This window comes from Zalophus californianus, chromosome 10 (assembly GCF_009762305.2).
Source record: "Zalophus californianus isolate mZalCal1 chromosome 10, mZalCal1.pri.v2, whole genome shotgun sequence".
Lineage (NCBI taxonomy): Eukaryota > Metazoa > Chordata > Mammalia > Carnivora > Otariidae > Zalophus > Zalophus californianus.
In genome coordinates, this window is record NC_045604.1 from 50408513 (window position 1) to 50426881 (window position 18369).

Here is an 18369-nt window from a genome sequence, read left to right on the forward strand (position 1 = left end):
AGCAGACTCCTGTTAACACAAATATGTAAGTGGTAAATGGGGAATACAAAGAATTATTTGACCTCATTTGTCCCTCTGCTGGTAATAACGATAGGATTTGATGAGTATTTGCTCTTTGCTGGGGACACTGTAAGGTCTTTAAGTTCGTTGTCTCATGTGATCTTCTCAACAACCCTTCGGAGCAGCTTTTTTCCCCCACCTTTTACAGATGTGGAAACTGAAACTCAGAGAGTTTCATCAGCTGACCCGAGGTCACCCAGTAAAGGGCAACATCACTGCTTCTCCCCACTTAACACTATGATTATTGGTTCCTCCATATAGAAGAGAGGTCTTTATCTTGTTACAACAATTACCATGGATAGTAATAAATGATGTGTTTTAATGTCATGAGCATCTATAAATTCTAAATCTGGTATAGTTTAAGGAGAGACCCACATGAAATTCATATGCTTTTTAAATGACAGGTTTATCAAAGTAGTTCTTGAACTAACAAATTATATTCTTCTCAGTATAACTACAAATAAGGTCCAATTAATGACTTATAGGTCATTGAGCCATGTTTACCAACATCAGTATTGCTCTTCCATTAGAGTAACTGTACATACTTAATGGGGAGGGACGCCAAGGAGGTGTTCACACGGCTTGCCCTAGTGTCTGTTTAGTTCAGGAAGGCTACCCTGAATGGAGGGGGAGTTAATCTGGGATGATCTTGGGCTTGGACACATTCAAACAGAACACGGTTAGAAGATGATCAATCTTTCTGATTTCTTAGTTGACTTGTCACAGGACTGGATTAGCAGGTTATTAATTTCTTAAGCACAGTGTCATTCCTCTTGCTGCCTAATTACCCTCCAAACAAATGCAGGGTCTGACCACATAGATGGTCCTGGAGAAAGGTTCTAGAATATCTCAGATTTAAATGTGGTGACTCGCTTAGAAGCTTATCTCCAGTGACTCTTACCCTGACCTATCTAGGAGAGGATCCACTTAGAGGAGGAAGCACTCTAAAGCTCTGAACGCACTTATCTGCAAAGGAAAGGTGGGAGGTTCTGTACCGTCACATAATGGAAAGAGACTTGGTGTGTAGGCTTAAGAAACTGAGTTCTAAAGGGGACAAAATCAAACTGGGATACTCATCATCTTTACCACCCAACACTCTCCCAGAGGCCTTTCTTCCCAACCTATTGAGTTGAGTTGACTGCATAGCTCATTGATGGAACAACTTTTTATCTTGAGTTTCCTACCATGTTAGGTGCATCGAGGATTACAAGCTCGGTTTGGATGGTCGCTCTTGCCAACTCATCATGGAGACCTGCCCGGAGGGAGGAGACTGTGGGGAAAGCAGGGAGGTTCCCATGAACCAGACCCTCTTTGGGGAGATGTTCTTTGGTTACAACAACCATTCCAAGGAAGTGGCTGCAGGACAAGTGCTGAAAGGAACATTCAGGTGAATCTCGTGTCTATGGAACTGGTTACTCAGGGATACTGATGGATCTTCTTCCCTGAAGAAGTCAGCGTGAAGTTTTGCACCTTGGAGCAAGGTGAACATGATCCTAAAAGGACAGGTTGAGTTCTCTCCCGTGGTCTTCTCCTCTTTCCAGAACCTGGGAACCATGCTTCCTCCAGGCGAACAGTAGAGTGTTAAATAAATTTCTGTCTTGCCCAGGCAGAGACTACAAGATTTGCCATGGAAGCCACCAGAGAATGCTCAGGTTCTGTTTTGCTCTGTGTGGAAGAATCAGTGTGTGAGTCAGTCTAGAATAGCAGTCCTCAAGTATGGCCCACGGATCCCGAGGGCCCCTGAGAGCCTTTCAGGGGATATTCAAAGTCCTGCCTTTCCCAACTACAGAGAGGCTGGGTTTTCTCCATTCACATCAACCCAAACAATATCTTGCAGTAAGTTGCACGCAGAGGTGAGAATCCAGCTGTCTTCTATTAAGTCAGACATTTAAAAAATTGCCAAAAATATTTTAAAAATGCCACTCTTCTCATCATTTTTCATAATATGTTCGGATTTAATGGGTTGATTATTGTCATTTTTAGTTGGGTTAATACATATTTCTAAAATTTCTCTTTCAATTTCCAATATGGTAAATATGGACAGATATGATCCACACAAACAAAAGCAACTTGGAGCGTTCATTTACTTTTAAAACTTTTATAAAGGGGTCCTGAGAACAAAATGTTTGGAACCATTGATTTAGAATATTTCTTGGAAATTCTCCATTGGCCCCCGTTCCTGTTCTCTCTTAGCTATTAGAGTACATCTTCCTCAGAACTCATGCTTTCCAGGAGATAATGATGATGAGGGCGACGAGGAGGGAGGGAGTGGGGAGGCGGAGGAGAATGTCATAATATGGGCCAGCAATCGATAGCAACCTAGGCCTGGACTCCTATGAGCAAACGAGTAGTAAGTATCCAAACCTGTTCTTGAAGTCAGTTGCTGTTTCTGTTACAGACAGTGAGCTTTATTAATATTTCCCCTTTTAGGTTGGGATTTCATTTGCCAGTGGCAAGCAGTAAAGTGTCATAGCTAATCTTGTGGTGCCTAGAATTTTCTCTGTAGTCTAGAAATGAGACTGCATCTGCCTAGATCTTGTGCAGTGGGGATCGGGGAGTAGGGCCTGGGACGGGAGGGAGGGAAGAATGTTCTCGATCTTCTGAGTAGACCTTTTCAGCTGATTTCTTTCTCTTCTGTCCTAGCCCTCACCCTACCTCTCACACCCTGTCCTGCTCCAGACATGTCCATCAAGTGGGGTTCAATGGGAGGGGAACCTTTTGGTCCAGGAAGAATTTTTTTTTTTATTGTAGGTTGAGATATAGATTGCCCACCGAGGAGTGAGGTTCGCCTGAACACTCAGAAATGGAAATCTGCTTCTGTTTCCAGGCAAAACAACTTTGCTCGAGGTTTAGACCAGCAACTACCAGATGGTCTTGTGGTGGCCACTGTCCCCCTGGAGAATCAGTGCCTGGAGGAAATCTCGGAGCCCACCCCCGACCCCGAGTTCCTGACTGGTGAGTGTGCCTCCTGCCCTTACTCATCTGGCAAAAACCAGGCAGCTCCCAACAGTTTCATAATCTCAAAACTCTTGACCTCTCTTGTTTTCATTTTGAAGCCAATGATTTCCTTGATACACAAAAAAAGCTCAATTCTAAAACACTCTAGTAGGATTATTTGTCAGTAAAATTGCCAAGATTATTATATAATCATCTGCAAAAGTGGTCTAATAATACCTTTCCCTGCTAGTCTTATTGGGATGCTTTGAAAACAGATGGCATAATAGTTAGGTAGAAGTTCAGAGGTCTCAGTGGATTACGGGGAGTAGAGTCAGAGAGAAGGTAGACGGCTACCATCACCTAGATACCTGTCACTGGGGCCACTGGGTTCCTTGGCAGGTACTTATGGAGAAAATGACAGAGATTTGTTGTCAAATGACCCTGCCTTTGAGTTATGGCTCCACTGCTTTCTAGTTGTGTGACCTTAGACAATGCAGTCTCTTGGGGGCTCATGACTCTTGTCACAAGTTGGAGATAATGCCCCTCAATGCTGTTTTGAGCCCAGTGACATTCTTCCCTTGGGATCATTATGGAATTAGTACGGGTTGATTGGAAGAGGCAGGAGCCTCAGGGAATGCTCTTCCTTTCTGGGCCTCTAAAGACCACCCTCCCACCACCACCCATTAATGCCTCCTGGACCAAACAAGGCACTTCAGAGGGTCCGATGGACCCATAAGGGAGCCAACCAGGAACTCAGCATCACTTGTTAGAAAGTTGGATGTGAGCTCAGTTCCACTGCTGGTTTGCTCATTTCTCCATTACTTCTCTTCCTTCCTCATTCCATGTCTCCCTCAATCTATCCCTTTCTGTCCTTTTTCGTTCCTTTTCAGAAGAATGGATTGTGCTGAGGGCAAGCCTTTTCAAGATATCAAGTTATGTTTAAAACTTTATTTTAGACCTGAGCCAGATTAGAAGTAGGTCTGTCTGAGGGAGTACTGTGTAGCAGTCACATAGACTCTGGAGCATAACACCTGGCTCAACTCTTCACTGGCTGTGTGATCTTGGACAAGTTGCCTACCTTCACTGTGCCTCAATATTTTTACCTGTGAAAGTGAATATAAAACTGTCTTCCTTATAGGATGGATACAAGGAATAAATAAATTAATATTTGTAAAGTTTTTAGAATAGTTCCTGATGCACAGTGGGATCTATGTTTGTTAAATAAATAAGTATATCAAGGAAGGAAAAGAACATGAACATTCAAAAACTACCAAATAGTGTTTTTCCTGTAGAAACAGAGGGAGTAAGAGAGAAAACAACTTAAATATATTCTGGACGAGAAACAAATGTCATCAGAATCAGTTGCTGTCTGAAAGATGACACACTCACACAGACAAACACCCTGAATGGAAAAAATTAAAATGCAGCCTTTGGACATATGTCTAAAGCTTCTATCTCTAGTGTTAGAGAATCTAATTTTCTTGTTTCCACATCGTTTGCTGAGGAATACTTCCTGTGTGTGTGTAAAATATATATAAAGGGAAGTGTGATGTGACACACACAAATAGGACAGGTTCCGCACCAGAGATATGTGTCTTCTGTTTAAAGATCCACCAAGACCTCACACGTAATAATTTATTGTAAAGGTGAGGAGATTTTGCTTCATTCGCTAGGCTGGGAGGACACAGAGTTGTCCTGGATGCTACCTGAGGCTTTTTTGGAGGAGCGTGTGGCTAGATCTGGGAGACATCAAAAGACCACGTTTAAATCTACATCTTTGGAAATAAGGAACAAATCCAAACTGGGTCCTCGTCCACAACAGAAATTTCTTTCTCCCCAGTGCCCTTGGACCTCTCCTAATTTGGCATATTGGCGGTAAAAGGAGTAGAAGGATGTCCATATGGATCACTTCCATTTTTCATGGCCTTGAGAAAGTCAAGTCTAACATTTGATGTACAAAGGTTCAGTCTTGTTTTATTTTTTCTTAAAGCCCAGAATGACTAGAAGAATTAAAGAGATGGTTGACCAAATTTCTCCCATATTAACTTTCTAGTTCTGGTAACATTTAAATTATATCTTTCCTGAAAGTCACAGAGAGAATATAGTATCATGTTGTACTAAGTGCTATTATAGGTCATAATCCCCATAAACCTACAAGCTTAGAAGATTTTAGAGCTAAAGTGATCTTCAGAATCTTCAACCTCAGCATTTATAAGCACGGTGGTGTTTTTTTCATGAAAAACCAGTGCTCCACTCATAAATAGGTTCTTTCTTTAAATACATTTGGAAAGACTATAGTATCTACCTCTCAGCAATTTGCAACACCTTAGCTTAGAGAGGCAGGTCCCCAGCAGCCCTATAGTGAAGAACTCCCTTCTACTTCACTTGACCCAGCAATTCCCAAACCTGTTTAACCAGAGAATCCTTTTACACATAATAACTATTTCCATCTTTCAGAATTATTGGTTTGAAGAACATCCTGGGAAATATTGATTTATGTGTTTTATCTTGCTGAGTGCTGCTTCCTTCTTCATCAAAATAAGAGTTAAGAACTCTGAACCTCACTAGACTTTTTGGTGTGACAAGTTGTGTGGAGATAAATGAAGAGCAATCAGATTAAAACAGGTGAAGGCTACTTATTCAGAGCTGGCTATAGCAAAGGATTCAGCCACCATCACTTGCATCTTGGCCGAGACTGAAAGGCAGACAGAGGAGTAGGAGAGCTTTAGAGGAAACAAGTGAGGGCTTCGGGTGTGCCCTTATTGGAGACTGTTGGCATGTAGGTGGGCCAACTAACTATGGAGGAATGAGGCATTCTAGGCAGATGTTTAGGGGTACATATTTGCCTTTCTCTTGTTGGACCTGAGTTGGAATCAAGAACACCAATCAGGAAAGCTATCAGTGATCAATCAAGTCCTGGACATGTTGGGCCAATTTTTACAGAGCATATTGTTTGGCTTCCTGGACTGGTCACTAGAGATAGTGGTCTGACTTCTCTAGGTCTGATATACAGACATTAGACTAGTTCCTTGGGCTGGTTACTAGAGATGATAGGTTGGTTTCCTGGGCTTTTTGGGGCAGATTATGGGTCAGAGTTCTATTTTTATATATGGTCAGGGCATTGCCCCTTTGTATTATGAGTCTCTCAGTTGAGAAAAAGAACACTCTGGAGGTAGACCAAGGAGGGAGAGGAGGCTGCTGGCCACATTCATGGGCCAATGGATGCCATAATTGCTAAATCTATGTGAAGATTTAGAGCTCTGATCTCTCTGGAGCTTCTTCGGGTTCATCGCAAGAAACAGATTTTTAGAACTCTTGGGCATAATACATTTCCATGACATTTCAAATAAAATAGCAGGAGAAACCAATCTTTCTTCCCTCCCTCCCTCCCTCCCTCCCTCCCTCCTTTCCGCCTTTCTTCCTTCCTTCCTTCCTTCCTCCCTTCCTCACATAGAAGTCTATTCAGTCATTCTTTTTTTTCAAGCATAGGTAGGGGAAAGCATGTTCTTTCTTGAGAAAACAGTCAGAGATATTTTGTTTGGAAAAAGAGTCATTGAGAGATGTATTCCCAAATAATAATAAAATAAAATAAAAACTAGAGCTGATTACATGTCAAGGGCACAGTGAGAAAGAATTCTATGACCCAGCTAGAAAATATATACTTTAAAATATCCCATTCTTTTTAACTATGGACATATTATCCATATGCAGGCACAGACACCTCCCAAGCACTGACGGTTCTGCACCTGTCCCCCTGATTCTGGTGGAGCCGAGATGTACTTGGTAGGATTGTTGTTCCGTGACTAAGCAATGGGGCTCAGTTGCTTGGCTCATTGTGGGTGAACATGGGACACTGTAATCCCTTCCTATCCCCTTACATCCCTGCCTTCTTTATTTTTTCTTCACTCTGTTGTTCTGAACTAAAGCCCAAGAATTTATAACAAAAGCATCTAGGAAGAAATGGCCAGTGTACACAATTAGGGGTGATGAGGCGGATTATAGAAGCCGTGCATGTACATGATGCTTTATTTTTTTCTCAGTGTACTTTCATGCCCAGAACTTTACTGGGTTCTGGCAACCTACCTGTGAAGCAGGTAAGATGAATACCGGTATCGCCATTTTTCAGTAGGAAAACGGAAACTTAGGAGTTGCCGGGCCCAAAGTCACAGAGCCAGTCGGAACCTCAGGATTGAAGAGGAGGCAAGAGGTCACCTTAGCTAAGCCTCTCGCTTGACAGCTGAAGCCCCTAGCGACCAAAAGTTCCGGCAGCCAGGTAGCCAGAGAGGAAGTCAGCCGGGGGCTGGCAGCAGAAACTGCCCCTCCAGCAACCCGGCCTCCTGGTTTCCTGCCCATTTCTTTTCCCACTAGGAAACAACTCCATTAAAGGGAATGTTTTCCAGTATGCTGAAAAGTCTTCATTGATTGGGCTTGCTATTTTTTTTTAATTAATAGACTTTTTGAAATAACAGCAAGCTGGTGAGCTGACGTAACTAGAGAAGGCACGTTATGTACAATAGTTCCACAAATCATGCACATTTATGCCCTAATGAAATGTGCCTTTGAGGTATGTGACTGGGGGGTTAATCCTGTAAAGTTCGAGTTTCATTTATATGCTTTTAAAATTAACCTAAAGATGAAAAACCAGAGTATGTAGTAGTATAACTGTTGTCACAAAGCTTAACGCCCTGAAAGAAGAATATTTGAAAGAAAAAAGGTACTGAAAATCTTCTTTTAGTTTCAAGTAACTTATCTTTGATTGCCCAAGATGAAATTTAAGCAATTGATTCCCTAAGCACCCCTTCTGACCTTTTTGCTTTTTGCCTTACCGATAATTATTCCTGTATGATTCACACCGAAATGGAAATTTGGCAGTTACTCAGCTAATTTGATCAGAGTTGACAAGCAGCTAATTAATCCCTCCCCCTCTTCATCCAGTTTATGTATTAAATTAGTTGATTTAGCCTGAAGGAGGCATGGGTCACAATGGCAGGATAATTCAGTAGGTATGTATTATTGCCATTATATTTATACACAGTATTATCTAAAGTTTCTATACATATTGCCATTCTATTTACCTATATACATATATACGCATTTACACACATGCATACCCATATATATTTATTCCTTTAACTTATACACATAGCAAACATTAGGCATAGAAATGAAGCTAAAATTGGTTTTCCAAGCTTAGCAAGGTGATGACTAGAATTCAAACAGGACGCCACTCTTTCTCCACAGTGCTCAAGTAGGAATAGCCCATTTTAGCATGTCTAAGCAGCTACAGGGATGTGTTTATTGAGAATGACTTTGGACAAGTACCTTGGCTTCTCAGTTCTCCCATTGGTAAAAGGGAAACCACAAATAAAGTGTCTATTACAGTGTCTGGCACATAGATGGCTGTCCCTACAGGGCCACCCTGCCCCTTAATGACTGAGTCACACTGACCCCGTCCCCCCTGGAGAGGAAGAAATCAGCATTATCAGCTTCAGAGTAATTAAAACTTAAATACTGAACACAAATCAGTTAAATGGGACAGAAAAATCAATGTTATCAGGTACGTGAGCTGAGTCAATTACTATAGCTATTAAAAAGAGTAGAACTCATGTGTGTTACAGGAAGCCTAGAGTTTCATATAAATTTACTAAGGGAATATTATAGAATGGTTAGAAACCCCACCCTGTCTCAGATACATCTGGAACTCCATCCTGGCTCCACCTGGTGGCCTGGGGCCCTTAAGCAAACACCCTCTCTGGGCCCCAGTGTCCCCGTTTATGAAGTGCAAATCATCACACCTATCTTGCAATGATCAAATGACTTCTTAGCAAAATGTCTGCCACAGGGGAAGGATTCAATAAGTGAGAGTTGTCACTGTGATTCCAGAAATTCTCTCCATCAAAGAACACGTTCTCGTTTTCTCACAATGACACCTGCTAACCCGGTAGACTTGGGACCTGTGAATCAATCGCGCACACTGAGCCCGCGTCTCCTCTGTCCCCAGGGATGGTGAACTTCAGTGAGGTGTCTGGATACCCCGTGTTGCAGCACTGGAAGGTCCGGTCTGTGATGTACCACATCAAACTCAACCAAGTGGCGGTCTCTCAGGGTGAGCACGGCAGCAAGCTGTCCCTCCCCCTGCTCTTGGGGCGTGGAGAGCCTTTCCAAGGGCACAAGCCTTTTATCCCATTGTTGCAGATACAGTCGAAAATCTAGCCACTTCGTGAGATACAGAACCTATTCACTCAGATTTCACCCTTAAGGGCAAACACCTGGAATCGGATCCTTGTCTAAAGATAGATTAAATTGCAAGTTTTATCTTGGACTATAGAAGTGATGAGAAGGGCAAGGCGGGGCCGCTGAAGATAAACACCTACTTTATCTTTCTTCCTGGGGTCACACAGTGTACAGAGAGGATATGCAAAAGCAGACTTTTTATAAATTGACAGAATAAAACCTTCCAAATGCAAAGAGCATCACTTAGACTTTTCATACAATGAAAGAAATATGGAAAAAGAGCAAGAAAGAGGAGGGGGCGGGGAGGGGATAGAAAACAGCTTTTATGGTCCCTAAACATCAAGTGAGTGAAATATAGATAGACGATAGGCAAGAGAGCTAGATACCTAATAAGTTAAGGAACAGTGAATTCCAAAAACCAGGACAAATTGATCCAGAACAGTGAGGCGCCTTGTACAAGTATTCTTTACATTTGAGTGGTAAATGCCTTGAATCAAGTCTTTCCTAGCACTTAAGCCATCCTAATGTGCAATTTGCAGATGGGAAAATTAGTTGCTACAAATAAGGCCTTAATGCAGGTATACTTCTCCATTTCAACTCATCCCCTTGGACTAGGAGAACCTTACTCAACTCCTTCCTGTGAAGCCAGCTAAAGAATGTACCAGATGGGAATTTTATGCTTTAGAGTCTGGTTTCTCTGTGTTGGATGAGAAGGTAACTAGAGCCAGATGATACTGTTGGCATGGGATGACAAGACAAGGAGAGGGATCTTCAGGTCAGCAACAGGGAGGTGGAGCCTCAGCACCGATAGGAGAGAAATAAAAATAGGGGGCAGGATTATAAAGAGGAAGCGAGACATACTTACGAAAGGTAAAGCTTTATGCATAGGGAAAGAAAATGCATTAAGGATGTAGAACATTTCCATAGGACACAAGGGCACTCAGAACTCTGTTTATTTTAACCTGAAAGAGTTCTCGGCAAGAAGGGATTGGGATGGGGAATTTTACTGAAGTAAACTCTGCTGGCACAGAAAAGCCTTGAAAGAATGAAGCAGCTCCTCATTCTAGGAAGACGTAGCGGTGGAGACTCTGCCCCGTTCACATGCTGAGCCTGCTCCCGGCACAGGTGTTGTGCGCACTGGGGCTTAACAGTGGGATTGTCACTGCTGCCATGTGCCTTTCAAAGCCATCCGAGACACCACAGGTGATGTGAACTTCTGCACTCGGGCTCTCATGCCCGGGCCAGGCTCTGCCTTGTCCTGATAGGACACAGGTGTGTACACAGGAAGGCTAACTAAAACTGGCCAGATTCAGAAGGTATTGGATTTGGAAAATTTGTCATGGGCTATCCTTCCGACCAGTATAATTCTCCTCAACAGGAAAAGCAAATCTATGGAGATTTGGCAGGGGGGGCGGGAGGGGGGCGAGCAGAATTGCCAGCTCCCTGTCCATATACTTTTGATTTTCTGAAATAAATATAAGCAGTATATGAGTGACTTTCTCACTCCTCTTCTTCCATTATCTTCCCAATACCAGTGTCTATGTCCAGAGGCAATATTCTACTTCCAGACATTCTTTTGGTCACTACCCATGGTTAGAATACACTTTTTTTACACCGTGACCTTGAAATATGCACACTCCCACATACACACAATGGAAATTTGGTGAAGCAGGACTTCATTTTACGATGTGAAATGTTCTTTGCTGGTATTTGTGTTTCTATTTTGGACTATGCTATTCTTTTTTTTTTTTTTTTTGAAACGCCATTATTTGAGCTCATTAAATTGATTTAAGGTCATGACTTACGATTTGAAAAAGAAAAAAGTAACATTGACTTAAGCAGGGAGTTAGATTTGGCAGTGTTCTGCCTGCACGAAGTTAACAACATAACCAACTGGCCTGAGAGATACTGAGGAGCGAAAATGTCTGATTTGGCTAACTGGAAACGTTCAGCTGATAGGTCCAGCCAGCTCTCCAGCATCGCTTTGGGCCACATGGGCGCTTCCGCTTTAGAGGCCGAATGGCCCAGGAATCCAGGTACCCACCCTGTGAGTCCTCACTTACTCTTGGGTGATGTTTCTCCATAGCCCTCAGCAATGCGCTCCACTCCCTGGATGGGTCTACATCGCGTGGGGATTTTGTGGCCTTGTTGGACCAGTTTGGCAACCATTACATCCAGGAAGCTATCTATGGCTTTGAGGAGTCCTGTTCCATCTGGTACCCAAACAAGCAGGTGCAGCGGCGACTCTGGCTGGAGTATGAGGACATCAGCAAAGGTGAGTGATGAGCTCACCAGCCGATTCTACACCCCGTGCAGGTATGGCTGTCTAGGTGCGAATCATGGGACCAAACCAAAGGAGTCTGTTGGTGAAGGACTAATTCAGATGTTGCCTCAATGCTCTGTGCGCATCCTTAAAATTGCCAAGGTTGGGGTGTTTGGGGAAACGTTAGATACAGGATGGGGTCAAAAGTGTATGGTCACTGTGTTAGTTATCATGGACAGGGTCCTCTAAAGGTTTTTACCAGGCCCTATGCATTCTGCTCTCATAGCAAGGGCGAAGCGTTCGACTGTTCTTGTGGAACAGGGGAGAAGCAGGAAAGTGTCACAGTCTCCCCCTCTATGTCCTGCCTCCGCCCTCCCTGGCTGGCAACCCCTTCCAATAACCACAGAGCAAACCTCTTCTCACTCTATCCTGATTTTAGGCGCATTTTTTTCCCCACTGATTTGTGCTAAGAGGAAATCTCCATAGGCTCAAGTGTTTATACAGCTCTGGATAACAGCCTTACAAATAAATCTTTGTCCACTGTTGGATAGCAAGTTAGTATTCAGTCCAAGTACGTATAAGAAATTGGAATTATTCAAACCTTCTGAATTCACCTTCTGGTATGGGAGGAGTACTGGCTGGCAAATATGTATTCTGATCAACCAAGACTGATGTAGAATTGCCATTCATGGAATTTCTTCTGACTTACCCTCGTAGCATTCTGATGAGGCCAAGTTATGGATGTGTGAGTTGCTAAAGGGCAAGCGATGAAATTAGTGCAATGGAAACTCAAGAAGTAGGTCATCCTAAGATTTAATGATCAAGAGTCCCTCTGCAATGAGGGACCCTCTGTGTCAGCAATGCTGCGGTGGAAAATTTGCCCCCATGCCTGAGATGCTCTTGACTGTCTAAGCTCCATACAAATTTCTGTTTTGTCTTGCTCAAGAGGTTAGCAGAGGCACGAGGCCCTCTCTTGCGGCGGGGCATTTCCTTCCAGAAGAAGCAAGAGGCTTGTATCTGGGCTCCAGTTGTTGCAGGCATTTCCCTCCAAGCCCTGATTCCCCTAAACTCAAAGACGCAATCACAGGCTTCTAGTAGCCTTTCAAACTTCCGTCTCTGAAAATTCTGTTCTGATTCCAATTTGCCAAGAAAGGAGTGTCATGTAAGCAAATGTAGATAAGGCCAGTTCCAGCTGGCGAAGCTTTCTTACATTTCTATGCCAGAGCTTAGTGATTGAACCAAAAGGCTAATTCCTCCCGTTTCTGTTTGCCAGGGGTTCAGGGATGGCCAGGTTCTGGGACTGCTGGGGAATGAGTCTGACCTTCCCCAGAACCCCTGGTTCTATTCCTTGCTTCTATCCCGAGGGTTGCAGCATCCTTGAAGTTCTACACTGAGCCCAGGAGGGAGATGTATCCCTGACCTTGGCACTGTGCCCTCCCCACGTTGATCTCAAGCCATTCTTACCAAGGAGGAGTTCATTTTGTCACACTCCCTCTGGTGACTTTAGTTCTCCTAAGTATTCTGTATACAACCCTTTGCCTGTTATTGATCTTAGAAGATACTCGAACATTTTAATATGTCTATTTAGATCTCTCTCAGTTGTCCATGTATACCACCACCCCCCTCCCAGCTCTTACTCTGTGTCACATAGAGTTTCTCCCTTTTATTGTTTGGTCTGCTTAGTACTCTTAAATGGTTTTCTCCTCCCTAGGCGCTAATTTCCTTTTCTTCCAAAAGCGTGAAGTATGCTAACTGATGAAGACTTATAAATACATAAAACAAAGGAAGATTTTCTTCCACTTTTCTGCACTCTGAGAGGATTGCTCCAGAATGGGATTTATACACTAGTGGTGACAACATGACATAAAAGTGACATCTTGTTGGACTCGAGTCCTTTGATGATATGTTCTTGCCTGCTCTGACTTTCAAAACCTTCTAGTGAAAAGGGTTCCTCTGTTATTTATTTTTGCACCTAAAATTGCTCACAGATTGAATAGGAAAGGAGGCTTGTTAGGGGTGAAATGAAGTAGAAAATACACAGGACTTACAGGTTGGGTCTCTTGGCATTGGTCGGGTGACTTTTGCTTAGTTCACTGTCGGGACCTCATCTCTAATGCCTTCTGTGGTTCCTTCCAGCTCTGATAGTTTGTGAGCCCCTCTTTATGTGAGCACCTTTGTCAGGCACTAGAGTCAAGATTGTCCTCTTCTCTCCACAAGTCACTACAAAATCTCTCAAAGGTAGGTTCCATGCCTTCCTCAACTTTAACTTCCCAGGGTCTGACACAGAGCGGGGCATATGGTAAGCCCCCAACAGGTGTTTATTGTGGTTATTGGTGGTGGTGGGAGCAGGGGTGGTGGCAGCTGTGGGAATGGTAGGAAAAGCCCTTCTGATGCGGGAACTTGCCAAGTGGGTTTGATTACAGACATGCAGAGTGCTCTAGTTCTGCCTGACTGATGAACACTCACAGATGGATATTTTTGGCCAGATCCTCAGAAGGCAGCCTTCCATCCATCATGCACTTATTTGTCATACTACCACTATATGGTTTGGCCATACCAACATTTAGGAACATCTGTCTTTCAGTAAGTCTGACTGAAGCCTATGAAAAATAAACTTCCATTTCCATTGCTTAAGATTAGCCTCTCTTATTTATTTTTATTTTTATTTTTTTTTACAGAGAAAATAAGGACTATCAGAACTGAAATTTTCCAACCTCCCCTCTCTCCACTGCTAACCTGACTTTTATCTGCTCTCATTGTTCTTTGCCCTCATGCCTCAGAAAATGTAATGAGTTCCTTCCTCTTCAGGCTAAACTCTCCACGTGTACAGCAGCCTCTACCCCTGTCTGCTTCCTCTTGGACCCCACTCATTCAATAGTGTCTTCATCTTTCATCTTTACAACCCTTCAACCACTTGAATTATCCCTCCGCCAACCTTCTATCTTCCCCCCAAATAATAGTTTTATAAACATGCGACTCTTTTACCACTGTTACCTTTCAACATATTACCATGAAACTTCCTGAGCCAGTAGTTTATGCATCTTTTCTCTACTTCCTCAACTTCTTTTCACTCTTCAAATTATTATTATTTGCTTTTCAACTCCTTTCATTCTACAGAAATAGCTCTGGAGAAGGAAATCAAGGGCTTCCCAATCAGAGATTCACTTTTCTATTCGGTGATCGTTTTATCAATGTCAGCTGAAGAATTCGTCCCTCTTGACCAGGTCTGTCTTTTCAAAAATTCTCTCTTCCCTTGATGTCCCCGATTCTATTCTCTCCAGATTCTCTTCATAAATCTTTGGCCTTTATTTCTCATTCCTTTTTCCCTTTATTCCTCTAAAGAAATCATTTACATTTTGCTTATTTTCAGAATATAAGCAATTCTGAACATTCAGAATTTCATCTGTAATGTTCAGCTCTTCTTCACTGTTGCTGGGGGATTCTTTCCTATGTCCACCTCAACCTCCATCTCTAATCCTTCCCTTGAGACTCAAGACCTTATTTTCCCTTGAGTGTTGAGCATTTCTACCTGGGTATTCTGCAGGGACATCAGTGGTCTCCATCTTTTTTCTCTGTATCCACTAGTGGATTTGTTCACTACGTTGAGGGGTCACCACACAAAATGAGGAGTCCTTCTAGAGGCTGTCCTCCCTCCATCCTCCACGTTCACCCATTTACAACGTGCTATTCTTTCTACCACCTAAATGCTTCTCCAACAGGTGTCTTCTCCTGTCCATTTCCCAAAGTTGTATGAGTTTACAGTATCAGCTTCCATAAGAACTGAAACTGCTTCCTCATGTGTCTCCTTTTCTTCGGTTTCCTGCCATTCTCGTCTATTCTGCATGACAGTTATCTTCTTACAATGCCACTTAATCATATGACTCCTCAGCTCGAAGCCCTTCATTAAGTCCCCCTGCCTTCCCGACATGAGCGTGACCTCGCTCCCTGTGTTAATTTCCTAGGGCTGCTGTAACAAACCGCCACAAACTAGGTGGCTTCAAAAAATATAAATGTATTCCCTGACTCTTCTGGGGGCCAGAGGTTCAAACCCAGTTTCAATGCGCTAAACTCAAGGGGTCAGTAAGCTAGCTCCTTCTGGCGGCTCTAGGGGAGAATCCCTTCCTTGCCCCTCCCAGCTTCTCAAGACCACCTGGGTTCCTTGGTTTGTGGCCATCTCCTCCATCTTTAAGGTGCGTCACTGATCTCTGAGTCACCCAGCTGTCTGCCAGGACTCTTCCTGCCTCCTCTTTATTATAAGGACCCTTGGGACTACACTGGGCCCACCCAGATAATCCAGGATAATCTTCCCATCTCAGGAGTCTTCATTTAAACATATCAGGAAAGTTCCTTTTGCCATTCACACGTTCCAGAGATCAGGCCCTGGGCATCTTTGGGAGCCATTATTCAGCCTGCCAAGCATCCTCTACTCTGATACGAGGTGGCTTGCTCTCAATCCCAAGCCCTTGCATTTGCTTGCAGACGGTGGAAGGCCCAGGGCCTCCCTCCCTGCCCCAGTCTAAGGCCTTGGATACGCTCTAGTCTCTACCACTAAGCTTCCATCTCACGCAGAAATTGACTCTTGGGTCCCAGTCTTGTCTCCTCATGGGGTTCTCTGTTTTTCCCCTTTCTTAGGTGTCTGTTCAGTTGCCTAATGTCTGGGAGGATTTCCCTCTCTTCTTAGCTCCTTAGAATCAGCAAGTTTGTCTTCCTGGCTATGATTACCATTTACAATTAAGTGATACTCTGTCCCAGTGTCAGGCCCCAGGTCTGGGTCCAGGGTCAATGTTTGGAAGAGGGCTTTGATCCTTTGCCACACCCCAGAGCCTATATGCCTGTGCTTCCTTGTTGTCTATTCTCCCTCCATTCTACCATCCCCTCCTTCCTGCTCATCCAGACGAGGGAAGCTCCCATGCCACCCCATCCACCACACCTCCCTTGACGCTCCAGGCGGAGGTCTTCGCTGCCTCTCCCAGCCCCTTGTATCTATCCCTTGGCGGCGCTCTTCCCGTTTCCCTCTGTTGTCATTGCCCTGCATGACTGTCTCCTGTGATAACAGATTGGACAGCACTTACCATAGTTCTCTCCTTTTTTTTTAGTTTAACAAGATGATTTATTTAAAAAATTCGAAATGTGTAAAACAGAACAAATGAAAAATAAATCTTCCTCCCACTCTTACTTCCCGGTGATCGAGTTCAGCTCCCCAGAGGCAGCTGGGCAGCCATTGCTACCAGTAGACTGTGTATCCATCCAGACATATTCTATTCCTAGCCATTTGGAAGTGAACAAAGCAAATTGCAGAAGAGTAGATATATTAGGGTCTCATCTGTTTTAAAAACTATATTTATAAATATATGCCAATACACACATATAAATATATATATATAATCTTCTAGTGTCTCACTAAAAATATGTCTATGGATGTGTGTATACAATATGTATATGTATATATACATAAAATATATATAGAGAGAAACATATGTATATAATCTCAAAATAGCTTTATTTGTGTGTATATATATATATATATATATATATATATATATGAGAACAAATTGTCTGTTTGCTCCAAGATTAGGGCTATGGGGTAGAGACTTTTATTTTTTGTACTAGAAATTTCTGTATTGCTTTTCCCACAATAAGCATGTGCCACTTTTACAATCAAACCCTTTTAACACATTGAAAAAATATATTCTGCAAAGTTTGTATTACCTTGAGTGAAGACTTACAAAGTTGACTTAAAAAAACCAAACCAAAACCAAAACAAAGCGTACAATTATTACCCACAGAGAGCTGAACTTTGGATAGAAATCTGGGAGGAAGTGCAAAACAATATCATGTCTTATTAGTATTTGCGTCTTCATCCCTGACACCGTGCCTGGCATATAATTAGCATCCACTGTTTTGGAAGGAATGAATTTTTTATTTTGTTCTTACTTCAGAAGAAACTAATAAAGAGCTATAGATCTGTAGATTCCAAAGAAGTGACCAAAACAAAAAAAGGGAATCTTCTTCAAATAAGAACTTCCAAGGGCTTAATTTTAATCTACCACCTGACACACTAAGCACAATACATTTTCTTTCCTTCTCTCTCTCTCTCTCTCTCTCTCTTTTTTAATACTCCGTTCAGGAGTGGATTTCCTCAGGGCTTTCTTCCTTTCCTTTTCCAATACCACTTTCATTGTTATTTCAGATCTGACCTTTGTCATTATCTTTTCTTGCCATTTTGGTGCACATCAGGGAAGTTGTCTGGGTTGACAAGTGGCTATCAGGAAACTTCTTTTCCGCAGCACTTTCTGTCCATAATCCACTAGATTTTTGCTTGTTTGTTTGTTTCTAGCCTGTTGCCTCCTTTCCATGGGGAAAGCTAAGAAGAACAGTTTTCTCTTCTTCCATGATACAAAGCTGAGGGTTTTTTTCTTTTTTTTCTCCGTAAGATGACCCTCTAGCTCCAAGAAGTCTTAAGTCAAATTAGAGGCAAAGGAAGAAGTAAGCCACCTAGATGGCATTGTATTTCTACCACACAGGACGCCATGTTTTCCACTTTCCATCGATTTTTTTTTTTTCCACTTTCCATCAGTTTGGTTTTGGGTGGATAGAGCCCAAGACGGACTCCATTGGTCCCTCTCCCCAGAATAATGAATAGATCTCTGCTATGGCTGAAGCAGAAACAATAGCTGGATCAGCAGTCATCCTTCTGAGCCTGACCTGTGAGTGCTGGTCAGCAGAGACCCAGTCTTGTGCACTTGATGGTACAGTTCGTAGGCTGACTTGCATAATTGTGGTAAATGGCATAAAAATCTGATTAAGTTCAGGAACGCAACATAGAAATCCAACAAAGAGTAATAACTTACCTTTCTATTATGTTTTGTGTTTTA

General features: G+C 42.8%; 1 protein-coding gene across 2 annotated transcripts in view; it reads left to right on the forward strand.

Moving 5' to 3' along the window:
* Positions 1–18369, forward strand: part of ASTN1 (astrotactin 1) — a 306052-nt gene that overhangs the window by 227528 nt on the left and 60155 nt on the right. For both annotated transcript variants that reach the window (XM_027613431.2, XM_027613432.2), the window contains exons 13-16: positions 1253–1447; positions 2888–3015; positions 8999–9103; positions 11318–11506. In XM_027613431.2, the coding sequence (XP_027469232.1) occupies positions 1253–1447; positions 2888–3015; positions 8999–9103; positions 11318–11506 (617 nt within the window). The remainder of the gene's footprint in view (positions 1–1252; positions 1448–2887; positions 3016–8998; positions 9104–11317; positions 11507–18369) is intronic.